Raw genomic sequence first — 17,575 nt, 5'->3', positions numbered from 1 at the left:
ACAGAGCTATCTTAAGATTATTCTCGCAGATGCTGCTAATGTCACTGCGCACCGCCACTAGGAACGCACTGCACTAATCTAGAAGGAACATCTATCTTTTCAATATCACATTTTGAAACACGATGACATATGGTATAAACGAGGCGTGATATACTGTCATAGCAAATCTTTGCAGTACTCCATACGACATTTCAAAACAAATTCTCCAAGTAAACAACGAATTCTTCACGTAAATGTACTTTTAAACAGCTTCGAAACCGCAAACTATTCACTTGCGATTAATAGATTAGACTGCAAATCAGCTAGGATTAATGGATTCAAACTACCATAAATATTTTATTTTGGAATAAAGTTATATTAAAGCCAAAACAAAATGTTTTTTTCTTCAACAAAGTGAGAGATATCAACAAAAAGTAATGTATTGTAAAAAAAAAATACATCGAGAGCGAGATCCTCCGCCACCTCGACCTTTCTTTTGCTTCCCCACTTTCATGCTGTTTCCGCGTGTTTTTTTCATTTTTTTCACCTTATTTTGGAAATGCTGCTGTCGATGAATAGCCGATTTCGACCGTTTCGGCCCCTTACTTTGGCTTTTGTCCACATTTCTTAAACACATTCAATTCAAATGAATAAAAATTTCGGACCATGTAAAAAACGTTATTTCTGGGATAACGACCAATAGTTTAGTCAGCAGGTAAATTATATAAAATATTTACAGGACTGATATCATAAGCCATTTCAGTGAATCCCAAGTAAGGTTATGTAGCAGTACTGTCCAAGTAGACGATTTACACTACGCTGAATGACCGAAGATCATAGTAATCAAAATCCTCGAAATCCCAAGACTTATCATTTTTGGATTTTCAATCTCTCGTAAAAATGTTTAAATCACTACTAACTGTTGTTGATTACTCTGCTGACTTGCTGCCAAACGCGCTTCGTTTAAAACACTATTTTTGGAAGACAACTTATCCAGGATTTGCAACTGCTTTTCTTTCTCGTCAGAAATATTTGCCTCGTTGGGTTTATACTGCAAAATAATTTTTAACAGATAATTCATGCACTGCAGTTTTTCAAATAAGAAAAGTAGCCTATTGCATCGAAAATCTTTCTTTTTTGTAAAATGTGATTAAAGTTCATTTCATTTTTTTAATATTTGAAAACATAAAATCGCGCCAAAAAAGATTAAAAGCCACCTTATGATGTTTACCCGTCTTCAGCAATTTCTTTTCATTCTTAATTGACGGTTGAAATGCACCATGAGATGCAGTAGAATACCGAGCTCGATTTATCTGGTTTACTAACTGCAAAGAAGGGAGAAAAGTATATTGCCTGAGCAGTTTTCTTTTTCTTTTTTTTTTAAATCTACAACAAGCACGACAATACCTCTAGCAAAGTAAAATGTTTGATAAAGGATGATATAATTCAAAATATTCCATGGATTGGTCTCATATTTGTAACTAATTAGTAATTAATTATATCAGGCTGAATCCATTTAGTCCTTTGTTGTTTCCAGAAAGGACTCCGCGAATACCAAATTTAAACACCCCACTCTATTGGAGGCTTGCCATGGTTTCCTCGTGATCATAACAGAAAGGAATGTTGGAAACTGGTATGCAAGAAGCCATTTTAAACATACATATTGGAATGTTTTTTTGAACTTGGCACATGAATTTGGATAACGCAAACAATCAGAGAAATCGAACCTCATGTCTACTCCGATTATTTAAATCAACGGCAATACCAAGAGGAGTTGCATTTGCCGATGAAATTCCTTTTAAACGAGCGATGTTGCGCAAACGTTGCATCTCATTTTTATTTACTTTTTCTCTCTTGGCATTTCGTCGTTCATCGAAATAATCAACCATGGGATCTAAAAAACAAACTTTTTTTTCAAAATCATGGAAACAACGACCAAAGACATTATGGAATGTAAAATTTGCATAATTCCGACCCAAATTCAAATTAGTTTCGTTCGCCAATTCAAGGTAATATGAGATTGAAAATTCGCATTTTGGAGGTTTCCACAAGATATGACTTCTTTGGTGTTTCAATGTCAACACATCTCATTCTATCACCAAAGTGAACACAATCCCTTTCATTTACAATCATAACTATAATAGCTAAAAGTCAATTATCACTTCTTAGGACTGTGTAAGTTGAGTCATTTTCAAAAAAAAAAAATCATATTGCCTTTGTTGTCTGGTATTTCGATTAGCCATTCTTTAGCATTATTATCTTTGACGCTTTTATATCCATATCTCGCTTTCCATTCCTTAAAAAATAAAACCTTAGCTATCCGCAATCACTGAGGAATAAGATAACTCTATTAAGATGCGATAACGAGGAGTATTGTCCTACTTTATTTCGATCGCTGTTTGGAAAATTTTCATACTGTTCGAAATCACATCACTTACAAAAAAACATCCTGAATAATTAAGCTCCAACCTGGGTTTGTTCATCGAAAACTTTTCGATCTTTTTTTCTCTTCCGTATTCCCTTCTGCTGTGCATACTGTTCCCATTTCGTTAGCTGACGTTCAGAAGGCAACGGTTTTTCTCGAGGGAGTCGGAATAATGGCCCTGGTAACTGAAGAGTAGAAATTAAATATAACAGGAAACTTGCAAAATATCTCCAAGAATCAGTAGTGAGTTTGTGATGCACCAATAAAATTAACGAATAAGGACCGAAATGCGTAAAATTCTGGTCAGTGAAAGATTTACAGGAAAGTGGTACAAATAAAAGCAAACCTTTGCACAAATAGCTTCATCAATCCGTTTTCTTTCTAACTCCCATATTTTGTTAAACAAAAATTGCGCATTATCTCGTACTCTTGCTGATAGCTCTTCTTCACTTGGCTTCCTATAAGAATTAAATTATGTAAGCGCAGTTCACATGGGCAAAAATAACTATATGGTCACATAGTTTAAAATGTTGTTAACAATGGTCAAGTACAAACTTGACCGAAAAATTCAAGGAAAGAAGCGGTAGGTTGAAATAACGAGAGGAAAGCTCACTTTTTTGAATCCTCATCTATTAAGGGATCATTATCAACGATAAGCAAGTTACCCGCATCAACAAATGGATCTACAATTTTATCCACTTCCGTTGGCAATAATATAAATCCACTTTCCCCCATTCTGAAAAAAAAAAAATCACAATCAATAGTGACATAGTAATGGAGTGAGCAAAAGTAAGCAACTTTAAAGTGCTAAAAAGTAGGTAGTAATGAGTCATAACAAATAATACCAAATTACCAATGCAAACTCAACCCCAAAACTTTTGCTTTTTAAACATGAATCCAGGTTGCAAAAATCATCAAATGAAAACTTATGGTACTGTTAAATAAGCTGAAACTGCATGGGAAAGTTGACAGAATCAGGAGAAAAAAAACACAATAATGGAATTTATATTTTACATTAATGAAAAACAATGCAAAAGAAAACCATGTGCAAAAATGTAGAAATACATCGGATGCATGAAACAGAGGAATTATGAAAAGATGCTTGACAGATAGTAGCATATATGATGTCGAATTCTTTTTCATCACAGGCTATGCCACTGCATGAGTTGTACAATAAAATAGAGTTTATCGATATGAAAGTTGCAACTATACTATTATAAAGACAAATATACATTTCCGTACAATGAATATATGTTAAACAAATTTGTTAAAAAACCAGGGAAATCATATATCACGGATACTCGTCACTTTTGGTCAGTACCTAAATGTCATAATAAGGATAAAGAATCACTAAAAGAAACTAATATTATAGATGATCCATAATTAATGCACAAGAGAAACATTTTCAACATCAAATGATGTTGAACTTTATGTAACAGCAGCATATTTCATATCGCCTCCACAAATAACTTTCATTATCAGCAAAAAGTACAGGAAAATTCTTAATTAAATAAGAAATATGCAGAAAATATCGGGAATTCATTCTTCATAAATAACATCTTCACGATTTTCATATTCAAGGAAAGCATCCAGATCAGTTAACAAACCCACCACCGTACCACCTTTGCCCGATGAAATCAGTTCTTTTAATGTTATCCTGAAAATGGTAAAGCATGTCAGAACTGCATCTTACGTAAATTATGAGTTGAATAAATCACCTGAATAAATCAGGTTTTGCTAAATCACTGAGCAAGTCAGAAAAAAACTTTCTACCCCCACCCCTTAGGGTTTTTTGGATGGCACATATCGAATATCTCGTTCTTAATATCGTCGAATAAAGGCGCTTTCTGCGAACTACCATCTGAGAAGCAATCTTCTAGCATTTTTGCAAGATCACGATAGAAGAAGTTCAGATCCGAAGCACTTAATAAATTGTCACCATCAACGTCTAGCACTCGGAAGTAATAACTCAGCGCGGAACGGTCCTAAATTTTTCAAATCGAGAAAATAATAAGTTGAGCATGAGAAAGGAATACATTAAAATAAAACAACAAAAATAGTAGATGTCTTTAAACTGGTAATATTACAAAAATGCATAAATGGAATGCTGAAAATTGACAGAAAAATTTAAGTAAGTGAGAAACTTACTGATTTATGCTCTATTGCAAATAGAAGGTCACAAAATCCTCTCAAGTCAAGTTCATCATTATCATAAGTTTGCTGAACTTCAAAAACTCTGAAAAATTGCGTGAATTTTATTCCAAAAGATCAGGAACTTTGAAGTTAAATTCCAAAAGACGCGGGGAAGAAAAGTCAATAGAGTATGAATATAAACAAAGCTGAATAACCTCTGCATAAAAGAGTTCGTGATGCGCTGAAAATCAGTCATTTCTGAAAAACTCAGTAATCCATTGCCATCCGTATCAAGCTGTTCGTATATATTTTTTATTCTCAAACAGTTTCGTTTCGAAAACCTGTGATTTAAAGAAACTCGAATAGCGCATATTGTATAAAAAGCGCATTTATATTCCTATGTAACAGGTTTCGATACTCCAGAACTCGTTAATATAAATGGCTTAAGAAATATCATTTTTGATTTATCGACAAATTTCTATCTAATCATACTCATTGGACCTGATTTGCTACCATGCTTCCATTTTTGAAAACATACAATGGTGTAACTAACTACCGAATTCAACATTATGCATTATCCGAAATTATATTTTTTCAAAAGTTTCAAACATATGAACCATAAGTTGATGCGACATATGCAAGCTAAAATGGAAACAAACCAGTTCAATGTACCGGTAGTTTGAGATGTCCCTTGTTCCATTTCTACGGACTCATCATCACCAGCATTACCATTCGATGACTCATTTAAAGTCTCAAATTCTTCCAGTAAGCGACTAGCTACAATGTCAACAATGCGAACTTTTTTTTGTTGCATCGTATCGAGCAAAAAGAAAATTTTTCGTGTAGCCATACATAGATAATAATCCTGTAGCATTGGCTCTTCTTCCTGAACAAAAAATGAGAAATTATGCTTTTAATTTAACGCATGAATTAAATAAGATTACAGACAAGTCTCTAAAAAAGAGCTTAACCAAAAGTTGAAAACATGAACTCTTCCACTGACACATACTCATGCGCGAAATATATTGCACCACAATTGCGAAGCTGGACATGGCTTAATTACGCATGAACTATGGGTTTAATTAGATATTACTTTTTACCGAGGGCAGTTGCACCTTTTACCTCTGACTATAGTGGCAGTCTCAACACCTTGTGGTGATAAGTTTCAAAAAGAAAAAGAAATAATTTAAGTAACAATTCAAATATAATATACTTGAATTTCAACGAAACTGCTTACAATATAACTTACATTCAAATTTGCAAGAGAAGGTATAAGAGGTAGCACTTCTGCTTCTAAAAAATCTCGTAAGTCCTGAAAAAATAACTTGAAAAAAAAAAAATTTCAAATAAGTATAAACTGCGGTGTTGCATCTGCAAGAGAACGAAGCGTACTTTTTTTCTAAATACTTTAAAAGGTATTTATTTTAATCAGTAAAGAAAAGAAATGATCACCTCTATCGACAGATAGCCTTTGCTCGCAGAATCGTAATAGTGTAAATGGATCAATTTGCTTAATTTGTCTTTTTTAGTTAACAAATAATCGATAATGGAATCAACAGCTATACGTCCTTCATCTTTGGTGTTGCTAATTTGAAGCAAATTCATAAAAATTTCAGCAGATAAAAAATCTTGCAAAGCTTTCGGAGCGAGATTTATCACTTGCTGAAAAGAATATATTTAAAAAAAAATCACCTAGAAAAAATGCATGACGCATACCTCAAACATTTATTTTATAAACATAAAATGGTAAGGTAGCTTGTTTTAAACTCCCAGTATGAGTGTTTAATAAACTGCAATAAAAAGAAACTGGAAAACATTTATAATCACAAACTTTGTAACTGTTGTAATCAACAAGTTTGTCATCCTCACTTCTTGAGTAGGTTGCTTTGTTTTGTAGATTGATACAAAACAGCTAAAATAGATTTCTTAATTTGGAAGGAAATCCAATAAAAACGAGTGGGCATGCAATTCTATATGGAAAAAAACGAAAAAATCTTACCAATAATAGACAGAAAGCCAACAACTGAAAATGCCTGCAGAAAATAATTTTTGGGAAAGAATTATAGCATAATATACCTCAATGTCTTCATCGCTTGGTAGTGATTCTAGTTTGTGTTTCCACATGCGACGACGAGCTTCCAGACGCAACTTTGATCGCAAATTTTGTTCACTCAGTGAATTAACATATTCTTTTGTTTCAAATATCAATAATTTGCCCTAAAATTATACAGAGTAGTAAAAAAGCCACAATTCCAAATAATCTCTTACTTTTTGACGAAAACTGCCTAAGATGTATGCTACATAAACGTTAATGAAGTTCGGAAAGTAAATCAATAACCTTTTCAGATTTCAAACAGTTGATCTCTTTCGGCTGCAAGTCTAAACGTTTAGCCAAACTCATTACATCAGCTGACATTGCGTCACTGATTCCGCTAATCTTGATCTGCAACTTTAAGCCCAATAACACAATTCTACTAATGCTTACGTTTACTGATAAGTTCTACTTAAAGAGGAGTTAAATCATAAACAGTAAATACAGTGAAGGTTAACAATCAATATGACAGAATGGCTATGGACACGAAATATTGAAAACCATCAGTTTTTATACGGTAGTCAAGAAACTAACTACCAAAATCACTCAATTAACAAAAACTGACCACCAAAATTAATCACCAGTGTGCTGTACTCAGCCTTACTCAAATAATGAAATGTTTACATATAATAAGCATTTAAATCAGGATTTAAAGTCCAATAATTTTGGTGTTAAATAATCATACGATGTAGGAAACGTCATGAGTAAAATACCAGTACTAGAATACCAATACTTTATTACAAATAAAATCTGTTATTTGAAATATTTACAAGATCGGCTTTTATTTTACCTGATGAAAAGAGAGGACTCTCAAATGAATTTATATTAAAATGTTGCTCGTGAAAATGAAGTGGACAAAATGAAGCAGCAATAAGCCGAGAAATTAACAGGAGAATGAAGTGGGGAAGTCACATGACTAACAAATTTCATCAGCATTAACACTTTGTTAGAATGTCCAATGACAGCATAATTTAGATGGTCAATCTTTCCTGTGGAATTTATATGATTTCTTCACATAATATGAAACATATGAAGATTTTTTCAAAATTCTCTTTTTTCTGGATTTAGTTTAGAAAAAAAGAGAACTGCTAAATGTTAGATCTCGAAAGACAAATACAAGCTGGCATTTGAGCTTTCACCTAGCATTTCTATGCTGGAGAAAGAATTACATTTATGATAAAGCGACTTTTGAATAAAATTGAAATGCTGTGATTCTAAGTAAACTAGACAACTAGACAAAGTGTAGAACAAAATAGAAGTCATACAACTCATGCTAACGTAAACCATACAATCATGCATCCACTTCATCGGTTTTTATAAACTTGCCACCTTCTGGTAGCACACTGTTGTCTGCACTCATTCTGAAAAAGCTCAGCAACTATAACAAATATTTTAAAAAAAGAAAACTGAAAATAAATTTAGTACAAGACTGAAATAATGAAGAAGCACTAATTGACTACTTCAGCCAAAATAGATGTACTTAATCTTATTTTATATTTGCTTGCGATCTAAGCGACAATAATTAACTGGTGTTTAAGTGACAAATAAATATAATGCACTATTTACAATGGCAAACACTAACCTGGGTAATATTTCTTCCTTCACTTCTTTTATGTGCTGTTTTTTGTTTGGTGACTCAAACATTGGAAGATTAGTTTTCAAATAAACCAATGATTCACTGCAAATGCATATTACATTTAACAGTAAATGTTGGTAATAGAAGGCAATTGATATTTCCATGAGGTATATATTTAGCTGTTCATTTATTATTAGATCTTCAGGGTCAAGTATATGATGCTTCAACATTAGACCTCACTATCATCAAAACCTCCTTTCTTTATTATATATTTCATCTATTCTTTTGCAGTTGTAAGAATCATAATGATTGATCTACATCTTATCGAAATCCAACACCAACTTTGCACGCTTCAGCAACAAAGCATTTGGCTCGAGCAAATCACCCAGCAATTTATCCTCGAAAGCAGGCAATGGAGCATTCGGATGTAGTGCACGATACTTTATGGCTTTGCAAACATTTTGTAACTTTGGATTGGGCACATCACGCGGACGTAGAGATTCCTCAAACTGTCCTGTTTGCGAGTTACTAAATTTCATTAATATAATTGACTAATTAAACTAGTCATACAAGACAGAATCTCCCACATCTTTCATGTTTCTTTTAAAACTCATTTTACATCCAAGTCGTGATTTTGGAAACGATTTCTCACTTCTACTCCACCAAAAAAAAAATTTTCTCTAAAACCAAACTTACAAATGAGCCTTTGTGAGATCCATTGCTTGAACAAATGAATGCATTGCGCTAAGATGATCATCTGAAAGCGAACACTCATATAAACATGTTTCATGCTTGCAAGTAATTTATGTTTCGATATGTTTGGAAAATTTAAATTCTCTATTCAATAGTTACATTCAAAATAGAATGAAAGTCACATTTTAAAGTGTTTGTTTCATGTTGTCTTCTATTGCAGTATATAAATCACATTGGAAAAACAATTTACAAAAACTATATGCTAATCTATCTCAATGATAAAACATAATTTATCCAATTTCGAAACATTTCTCTTTTAAAACTAATACGTAAAAATTTCTGAAATATGGAAATTTTTTATACAGAAATATGACACGTTGTTCCCCACAAATACGATAACTAATATGAGCAGATGACCATTTTTTCCCGTAAACATTAATGAAGTGAGCATATCAACAGGAAAAAGTACAGTCATAGGAAAAAAAATACAACATACTTTTTGGTTCAGTTGCGGGACTATTCAGTGGTGGAAAATTGAGTCCACGAAAATCTTCATAAAATGGTAATTGAATACCGACAAACATCTAAAAAGAAATCAGTGCATGTCGTAAAGTAAAACAGAGAGGAAATCCCAATGAGTTCAGTTCCTAGACACAAAAGACAAAACAACAGTTCGGACCAATCAGCTATGTAAGCAATGATCCATTATCTTCATTATCATCAAGAAAATTAATATTGTTTACATCGACTCCTTTCTTACTCCTTCTTGGAAATAGTCCCATAATTCGAGGCTGTGACGCAGCATTATAAACATATCGAGTTAGAGCAACACTATCTTCAGCGATCATCGCATTCACAAGCGCTGATATAGCAACACATGCATTCTAAAATGTTGGGTTGAATTTATAAGGAGGAAAGCAAAAATTCCCAAACCAAAGCTAAAACCACGAATGATCACCTTATCAAGAGCTGGTGGAATGAAGTAACAGGCACCACCATCCATCAAATAATGCTCCAATATCTGAAGTTAAACTATTTAACTGAACATTAGTTACATTAAAAAGTATAGACGAAAATACAATTCCTTTCATTCTTGCATTTCATTACAAGTACAACATGAAAATTCCTTTACAAAATTCACAACAAATATCACATCATCTGAAGGAAGTGACACGAGATATGTAAAGCACGTCAAGATATATGTACTAGATGCTTCAGATAAGCAAGGAAATATTCCGCGAACACCAGTTGATAGTGCTCTGAACAGAATAAGTCAGTTATGATGAGTTTTTTCATAACAAACTAAAGTTATCACAAGACAAAATGGCTTTAAAAAAAGTTCAACTCATGAAGATTTCCTTGTTTCCATCCATATTCTTTTTGACTAACAGTCATGAAGAGTGCCCCTTTCATTTACCTGAGATCTTTTCGTAAATTGTATGAGCTTCAAACAACGATTTTCGTGTTTCCATCCATATTCTTTTTGATCTTCCGCGTTATAAGGAACAATTGTTGTCCCAAACTTATATCCTATAACCAGAAAAACAGTCGTCCCAACAGTTGTTTAAAACTATTGCAAAAGCTTCATTGTAAGAAAAACTCAATGACTTAAGTTTCAGCCAACATGCCCTCACTAAACTGATGCAAATGACTTACGACAAAATGTTTTGCATATAAAGAAAACTAGCCGCTAGTACATGATTATGCAACAAGTATGAAACCTTCGAGAATGAAATCCTTAGCAATCTTAGGAGTGAGGAAAGATTCTCAAAAATATAACATGAAATGGATGTAATTGCGAATTCCCACAATACATAGAGATTCCCTCATATACAAAAACTATTACAAAATAATAACCTTTCACAATTTCTTTTGCAAATATTTTAGAACTTCCCTGAGATGCGCAATCACTGCGGCCAACATCGACATCCATTGCGGTTAGACCATCGTCAACTTCGCCATCTTTTACACATTTCTCATATAATGTTTTGCGTTTCAACTATAAAAAAAAGAAAAAAAACAGTGGCACCCACTCTGCTACCACAACAGAAACAATTTAAATTTTGAGATACATAAAAAAATTACCCGGGTACCGGTTATTGATGCATACTTCTCTGCAGCAAGTTTGAAATCAGTTGTTTGAATCTTTTTGTACATTTGTAAAGGCAATTTCAAATCGATTCCCAATTCCAGATTGAATTTTTGACCGCGTAAGTTTACCTTTCGAGACACAAAATGTTGGAGCACTGGCAAAGCTTCACTAAATCAGTCATAAATGACAAGAAATTTTACAAAAAAAGTGGAGTATAAGGGAGCAGCATGCAGTCTTTTTTTTCTTTTAAATTTATAACCCATTATCAATAGAGATTAGTACTGACGCAAAAGAATAAATGACACCATCCGTCTGTTTTAAGATATCTGTCAGTACACGTTCCGCTGGTTCGATTTTGAACGATCGCATTGCATTAGACAGTTTTTCTTCTGGTTGTATAGTTGATTCTTCATTTGAAATGATTTTGTCCTCATCTTCGCTCACCATTCCAATTGATGGACCTCTAGAATTAATTTTGGATTATATGCTTGAAATGAAGTATGTAATATTCAATTTTTAAGCTCTGTTTTTTAAATCTGAAGTTCAAAAATCTGATGGAAGCCTTACATAACATTAAAATTGATTTCAAGTGCTTTCATGCCATTTATAACGGCTCCTATACATTCTTCATCCACATTTTCATTAAAACCACCCAGATTTGTTACCAAAAGAATATTTCGTGCAGTGATATTGCTTTTCGGCCAGCTTTCCAGATGATTTCTCATATAATCTAGCGCCGCAATTAGCGCAGCCAAGACTGAAAAATGGATGAGGAAAAAGTTGTAAAATATCATACAGCACATTTATACTTACTAAAAGTAAAGGAAACGATAAATGAAGCGCAGTGTAAGACAGCAAGAAATGGCCTAAAATTTCTACAGAACCCTCCTCAACCGTATTCCTGGTGAAAATGATAAAATAGTGACTCTGATTAAAGATACTACATATTACAAAGCTTGGAATTATCAATCAAAAACTGATTTGGATCATCGATATCTTCGCAATAACATAATATACAAACTTACAGTCACCATTGGTTGATTTACTCGGTTTGATTTCTTTATCAATAAGCCGCAACCAATCAATTTTAGCTTGTTGCATCTCTTCCTCACAAAAAAAGATATTTTCATCAACTGTAACTGGATTCTGTGTTAGTTCTGAGCCAAAAAGCACCAGCGTAAATTCATCAGCTGATTCGGTGAAAATCTTCAAAACACAGACAATTTTTCTGGAATTACAGAAACACAAAAATAAAAAAGGGACTAAGGTATTATGTGGAACATATATCATTCCGCTTTTCTTCTTTCTTCTTTTGTCCTATTAGAAACAGAAACTACAAGCGAACTCAAAATCTAAGATTCAACACAAATCTATTGAATTCGACTTCCAAATTTCTATCATATTTGGTTGATCAAATACATAAATTTTTTCTATTAATGCCATGCCAATGTCGAACGTAAGTGCAAAAATGAAAACTGAATGTAATCAAAAATTACATCAATGCCGAATAAGACACACCTCGAACGACACACCTATTAACGGAGCTTAACGTAGCTCAACCTTATAGGAAATTACCATAAATAGAATCAAAAAACAGCCCTGCAGAGTAAATAATGTATCAAATAATATAACAGAAAATAATGTGCAGAAATATCTACCAATCCCATTATTTCACTCTTACTAGGATTTAGCACAACACACCTTTCTTGTTATGATCCATTCCACGGTATCCTTTGCTAATTGCATATCTGTAGTAGCAATTCCTTTTCTATTCATATTTGCTCCAACATCAATCAAAATTACTGTACATTCATGTGACAGAGCTTTTTTTGCCCGTTTTCTTGGACGGTCATCATCCGACATTATTCTGAAGGTTCCGATTCAAATTGAATTGTCCGAAAAACATCTTCATTAATAGAACTAAGTCTAAGTTTTGTTCTGGATCAAAAAAAAAACCTTTTATATTCAAAAAACCAATGTCCTCGATATCAGGAAAATGCATTCAAGCTCTTTTCCGCTTGAAACAGAATATAAAGGAATCTGTTAGGAATATATTACAAAGAAATAATATTAGCCATATAGAAAACTGCAAAAGTGGGTACAGTGAAATAAAGTAAGCAAGCTTTTACTAATCGATAGAAATACAAGTATTGTGATCCCATGAATATCATAAAAGCTTCTTAATCCAATTAAACTTCACTGGCCCTGCATACAATTCGCTCCATAAGCGGACCACTATATTCACCCAGCGGTCTTCCGAAATATTTCGAATCTGTTATAAGCTTAACATTACCTAAACCTCGTTCGTTCTTTTTTATCCCTAATCTGAAAAAGACAATTATAAAGGAAACGTGAAAAGTTAAGGAAGGTAATGCAAATTCAAAATAAGACAAAGTATAATTAAGAATGTAAAAGTAAAAAAAACCCGAAAACCTAAATAATTCGGAAGCTATATGACCAATACAACTAGTGTTACATCACTGTAACCCATCCGAAGGTCAGCAAAATCGAAAGTCATAATTTTAAATAAAAAATATCGAATAGAAATTTTAAGCAAAAAGATCGATAAGGAGGATAACCAACCTATTTAGCAGGTGGTCCGCATAATGAGGTACAGCCGGCTGCAACAAAATTCCACAAATCCGCAACACTTCATAACAGATGTATAGCAAAGAAGATACCTGGCCAATAAATTGCAAATTTTGAAAAATCACTAAACCTTGAATTTTAAAAAGATTAGTACTACTAGTAAACACTAAGTTTCGATATCTGGGACTATTGATTTAATAATGGTAACTACCTTTCTATCGTCCAGTTCATTCCACGGTTCATAGAACTGAAAAAAACCATTCGCTTGCCGCATTACTTCCATAAGAAGTTCGAGAGCTTTATAAATCATTAATTCATCAAACTGTTCCTCGTACAGTTCTATAAAGTTCTTATTACATCCCATTTACATTTAGCAAGACCCAAAACATAAGAGAATATACATATTTATTTTTGATAACATAAAAACATAGGTCCATTTTTAATTATTACCAAATGTTGATGCAACATTACACGACAGCAAGTATGATTATGTAATAAGGAAGTAAAAGGAAAAACCAGATCAAAGACAATACCTGCCAACGAGTTGACTGAATGTACCAGCGGCTCACCTAATTCCAGCAAACTATTATGAAACGAATCTGGATAAAATGCAGGATATCTCTGAGAAGGATTAAGCTTTTCGATCGTTGAGCGTTGTAACAAATTTCCAACATTATTTATAAGATCCGTGTTAATGACATTTATAGCTTTCAACATTGTGAAATCTGCAATTTATGAGCACATATAGCTGGAAATTTTTCTTTTCACTGATTTACAGAAGCACTATAAATTGGTAGAAAATTAAAATAGAAGAATCAAAATTTTTATTCAGACCCATCAAAATTGAAAAAAACTGACTTGCATCGTTTTGTGGAGTTCCTTGTCGGAGTAAGAAGTACCTCAATCCCTCCTCAGATAACGATTTAGATGCAATAAATGGATCAACCACATTTCCAACACTTTTTGACATCTGGAGCAGTAGCTTGGAATAAATGAATAACAAAAATGTAAGACTAAATGACAAAAAGCATGGCTGAATATTCTCGATTAGGAAACATAAAAGTAAGGAACCTTCGCTCCATTAACAAGCCAATGACTGTGAACAAATATTCGTTTCGGAAGGGGAAGATCGAGTGCAATTAAAAATGCCGGCCAAATGACTGCATGAAATCTTTTCAATATTTTAATATCCAGAAAAAAAAATTCAATGAATTAATATGCACCAAAAAATTCAACACTAATTCAAAACAAATAATGCTGTGATTTGACCTAACAAAAAAATCTTAGTTATCTCAAAGCGGTATGATAATAGTGACGACTGTTTGGTGTTAAAAGATATCATGAATTCAGTTCGAAAGGTTAATGAGGGCCGTTAAGCATTCCAAAAACATACCCCTGGTCAATGTTTATTGTTCTAGAGATAGTTGTTTTAATTTAAAAATCAAAAAAATCCAACACCAAACAACACAAAGTGATACTATTCCATCTCGGTAACGAACAAACTAAATCAAAAAATGAACCAAAAAGGAGTTAAAGTATTACTTTAGGATATCTTTGCCAAGGATCTGACATGTCGGAGGCCACTTTGACCCTTTTTGGTTAGAAAAAATACCACTCACAGTTAAATAACTGATTAGTGCATCGAACCAAACATATATCTAAAATAAATTATAAACTGCCAATACATACATAAATGCAATCAAGAATGGAAATGTGATAATCAATCTGCTAAATTCGGTATTTTCAAAATGAAACGAACTTATAGTAGAGGTTACATGGAAAGAGAATACTGGGAATGAGAACCAAAGCTACATCGACTATAATGACTGAGCTTTCAATAATTTTAATAAAAACAGTAGCTCAAGTAAACTAAAACTCACCGTCTGACTTTCATCGTTTGGCACCGCAATACCCCAAGTGACTCGCTTTCTGTCTCTTGACATTGAAAGATTTCTTTCTATGCTTGCTTGCTGAAATGCTTCCGGAAAATAAACCTTCGGACGTATGATATCTAAAAGATACAAATAATGGTGAAGAAAATTAAGCGGTAAGTACAATTTCGTCATCGCAATTTATTTGTGAGAATGGTTAAAACAAAAATGTTTTCATACGAGTTATCGGATTTAGAAAAATAACTCTTCAAGTTTGTTAGCAAAGTTTACACTCGTTTGAAAAGTTCTGCCAAATATCAATAAATTACCTAGTCAAACGGACAATATCCATCATTTTTACAAATAGAAATATCTACAACCTACAGAAAAGTTGCGTGAATGGAAACTTAAGAACAGCAAAGCAACACTTTAAAAATAAAAATTATTTCTCAGCTCATGAATGGCCCTTCTTGAACTCACCGCAACTGCTGAGCCAACTTCGCACTTTACCAAGATATTTGGACAAAGGAAATACATAATTTTCTTCCTGCACCCATTCTACAACCGAACCCGTGATTTTACTCACCTGAAATATTTATGTCAAGAACAAGAAATTGATAAAAAAAAGAAAAAAGGTGAACAAAACTCAACCATTATAAAAACAGAATCAAAAAAATAACAAAGAACAATACTGGAGTACTTAATCAAGCCGTCCATTAGAAATAGTTATTTCAGTTCGAGTAGTCACTAGGTTTTTATCTTCAACAATGTAGTGCACGTATCTATTCATTTTAATCTAAAAACAAAACAGAATAAAATCAATCAAACCATGGAATTCTGTTCGCTCAATTTTTCCACTTCATCGCTGGCATAGAAACATTCATCAGTGGTTGAATACCAGCCTTCATGTTTACCTTGTTGTATCTGCCCCCGTTTATCCAATTCTTCCTAAAATCTTCGAGATGAATGCAAGTTTTCCATTGCACTCTCATTTGCAATAAAAGAATAGTTGAAAACCTGTCAAAAAAAATTTTTGAAAAATCGTCACCCAGATATGCTTAACAACTTCTTTATGTCGTGTTTCCGTGGTTCGAATAAAATCATTCGGCTGTATCCCAAAAGCACAAAACAGATCCTTGAATTTATCGCTCATATTGTCGCAATAACTTTGTGGATCACAGCCGGCTGCAGTGGCAGTTTGTTGGATCTGAAAATAGATGAATTATTAAAAGATATTATTGTTGGGTGAAAAGTTCAATAATGTTTAGTGGTAAAAGTACTGGGAACTTGTTCTGAACAGTTCAGAAAGCATGAAACTTTGAAGAGAACGTACCTGATGAAAAATATTTGTAAAAACATTCGAAATGATCGACGGCGAACGTCAGAAAACACATTAATACTATTTTATTCTGACCAACCTAATCGGATTTACTTCAAATTTACCTTCAAACCGTGTTCATCAGTTCCCGTTGTAAATAATGAATCATCCAAATCAGCATTACCATCCCTTAACAGTCGCCAGCGATTCGAAGCATCTGCTAACAGCGCAGTATAAAGATGACCAATATGTGGCGCTGCAAATTCATGACATTAGACATTGATGAAAAAATCCAAATTAACTGGTTCCATTAAATAATTGCTTATTAGAAAACAGAAGTACCAAAATCTAAAGGAAGTAATGAAAACAACTAACGTCCATTAGCGTAAAATATTGGGGTAGTTATAAAGTGCTTCAGCCTCATCGAAATCATTGAAATGCCTTCGATGGCACATAACATTTTGATATTACCAATCATTAGATACAAACACCCAAAAAAATCAAACGGAAGAGCTAAGGATAATTTTAGTTTTAGTTCCAGTGCGCTTCATGAGAGCCATAGATCATCTTAAATCTTATCACCATAGGAGTTTAAGATCACTCAGTAATTTACACCAAAAAACATTAACCCATCTGCTAGCCTTGAAGGCAAGCATGAAAAATACAAAATACAATGAAAGGCGTGATGAAGCGCAAGATAATAAATTCCTGATATACTGAATTTTATTGAAAAATTACATTCATCAATACTAAATATAACGTATTTACAACATATAAAGGAATAACGACGTAGGCTTATGTCAAGAT

The 17,575-nt window shown here is 33.1% G+C and overlaps 4 protein-coding genes across 4 annotated transcripts; all 4 read right to left on the bottom strand.

Annotated features, from left to right (window-relative positions):
* Positions 1-331: 331 nt before the first annotated feature.
* LOAG_16371 (hypothetical protein) lies at positions 332-3,146 on the bottom strand. Its single transcript, XM_020449024.1, has 8 exons — positions 3,018-3,146; positions 2,751-2,862; positions 2,449-2,589; positions 2,194-2,275; positions 1,707-1,873; positions 1,197-1,304; positions 900-1,030; positions 332-605 (listed from the first exon to the last, which is right to left on the bottom strand). The coding sequence occupies exons 1-8, from the start codon at positions 3,137-3,139 to the stop codon at positions 404-406; spliced, it is 1,065 nt and encodes a 354-aa protein (XP_020307477.1). The 5' UTR covers positions 3,140-3,146; the 3' UTR covers positions 332-403.
* A 325-nt stretch (positions 3,147-3,471) lies between these two features.
* LOAG_02242 (EF hand family protein) lies at positions 3,472-6,970 on the bottom strand. Its single transcript, XM_003137780.2, has 10 exons — positions 6,876-6,970; positions 6,614-6,754; positions 6,369-6,449; positions 5,990-6,199; positions 5,787-5,849; positions 5,197-5,423; positions 4,753-4,878; positions 4,553-4,640; positions 4,184-4,389; positions 3,472-4,061 (listed from the first exon to the last, which is right to left on the bottom strand). Exons 1-10 carry the CDS (start codon positions 6,951-6,953, stop codon positions 3,944-3,946), a joined length of 1,338 nt encoding a protein of 445 aa, XP_003137828.1. The 5' UTR covers positions 6,954-6,970; the 3' UTR covers positions 3,472-3,943.
* Positions 6,971-7,505: 535 nt separating this feature from the next.
* LOAG_02241 (ku P80 DNA helicase) lies at positions 7,506-13,052 on the bottom strand. The gene is made up of 15 exons (XM_020445959.1): positions 12,947-13,052; positions 12,692-12,857; positions 12,016-12,196; positions 11,558-11,747; positions 11,277-11,453; positions 10,984-11,158; positions 10,756-10,897; positions 10,316-10,428; positions 9,857-9,919; positions 9,642-9,782; positions 9,395-9,482; positions 8,902-8,962; positions 8,548-8,733; positions 8,212-8,307; positions 7,506-7,990 (listed from the first exon to the last, which is right to left on the bottom strand). Exons 2-15 carry the CDS (start codon positions 12,851-12,853, stop codon positions 7,921-7,923), a joined length of 1,845 nt encoding a protein of 614 aa, XP_020303644.1. The 5' UTR covers positions 12,854-12,857; positions 12,947-13,052; the 3' UTR covers positions 7,506-7,920.
* Positions 13,053-13,179: 127 nt separating this feature from the next.
* On the bottom strand, positions 13,180-17,228 carry LOAG_02240 (methionyl-tRNA synthetase; the record flags this gene model as incomplete). Its single annotated transcript, XM_020445958.1, has 13 exons — positions 13,180-13,315; positions 13,574-13,671; positions 13,791-13,918; positions 14,113-14,304; positions 14,438-14,549; positions 14,651-14,750; positions 15,122-15,237; positions 15,460-15,590; positions 15,931-16,036; positions 16,279-16,398; positions 16,499-16,657; positions 16,894-17,024; positions 17,144-17,228. 13 exons carry the CDS (start codon positions 17,226-17,228, stop codon positions 13,180-13,182), a joined length of 1,614 nt encoding a protein of 537 aa, XP_020303643.1.
* Positions 17,229-17,575: the final 347 nt, after the last annotated feature.

This window comes from Loa loa, assembly GCF_000183805.2.
Source record: "Loa loa unplaced genomic scaffold supercont3.2, whole genome shotgun sequence".
In the NCBI taxonomy this organism is placed as follows: domain Eukaryota; kingdom Metazoa; phylum Nematoda; class Chromadorea; order Rhabditida; family Onchocercidae; genus Loa; species Loa loa.
The sequence above is the reverse complement of the archived record's forward strand: the minus strand, read 5'-3'. Positions and strand labels throughout refer to the sequence as shown.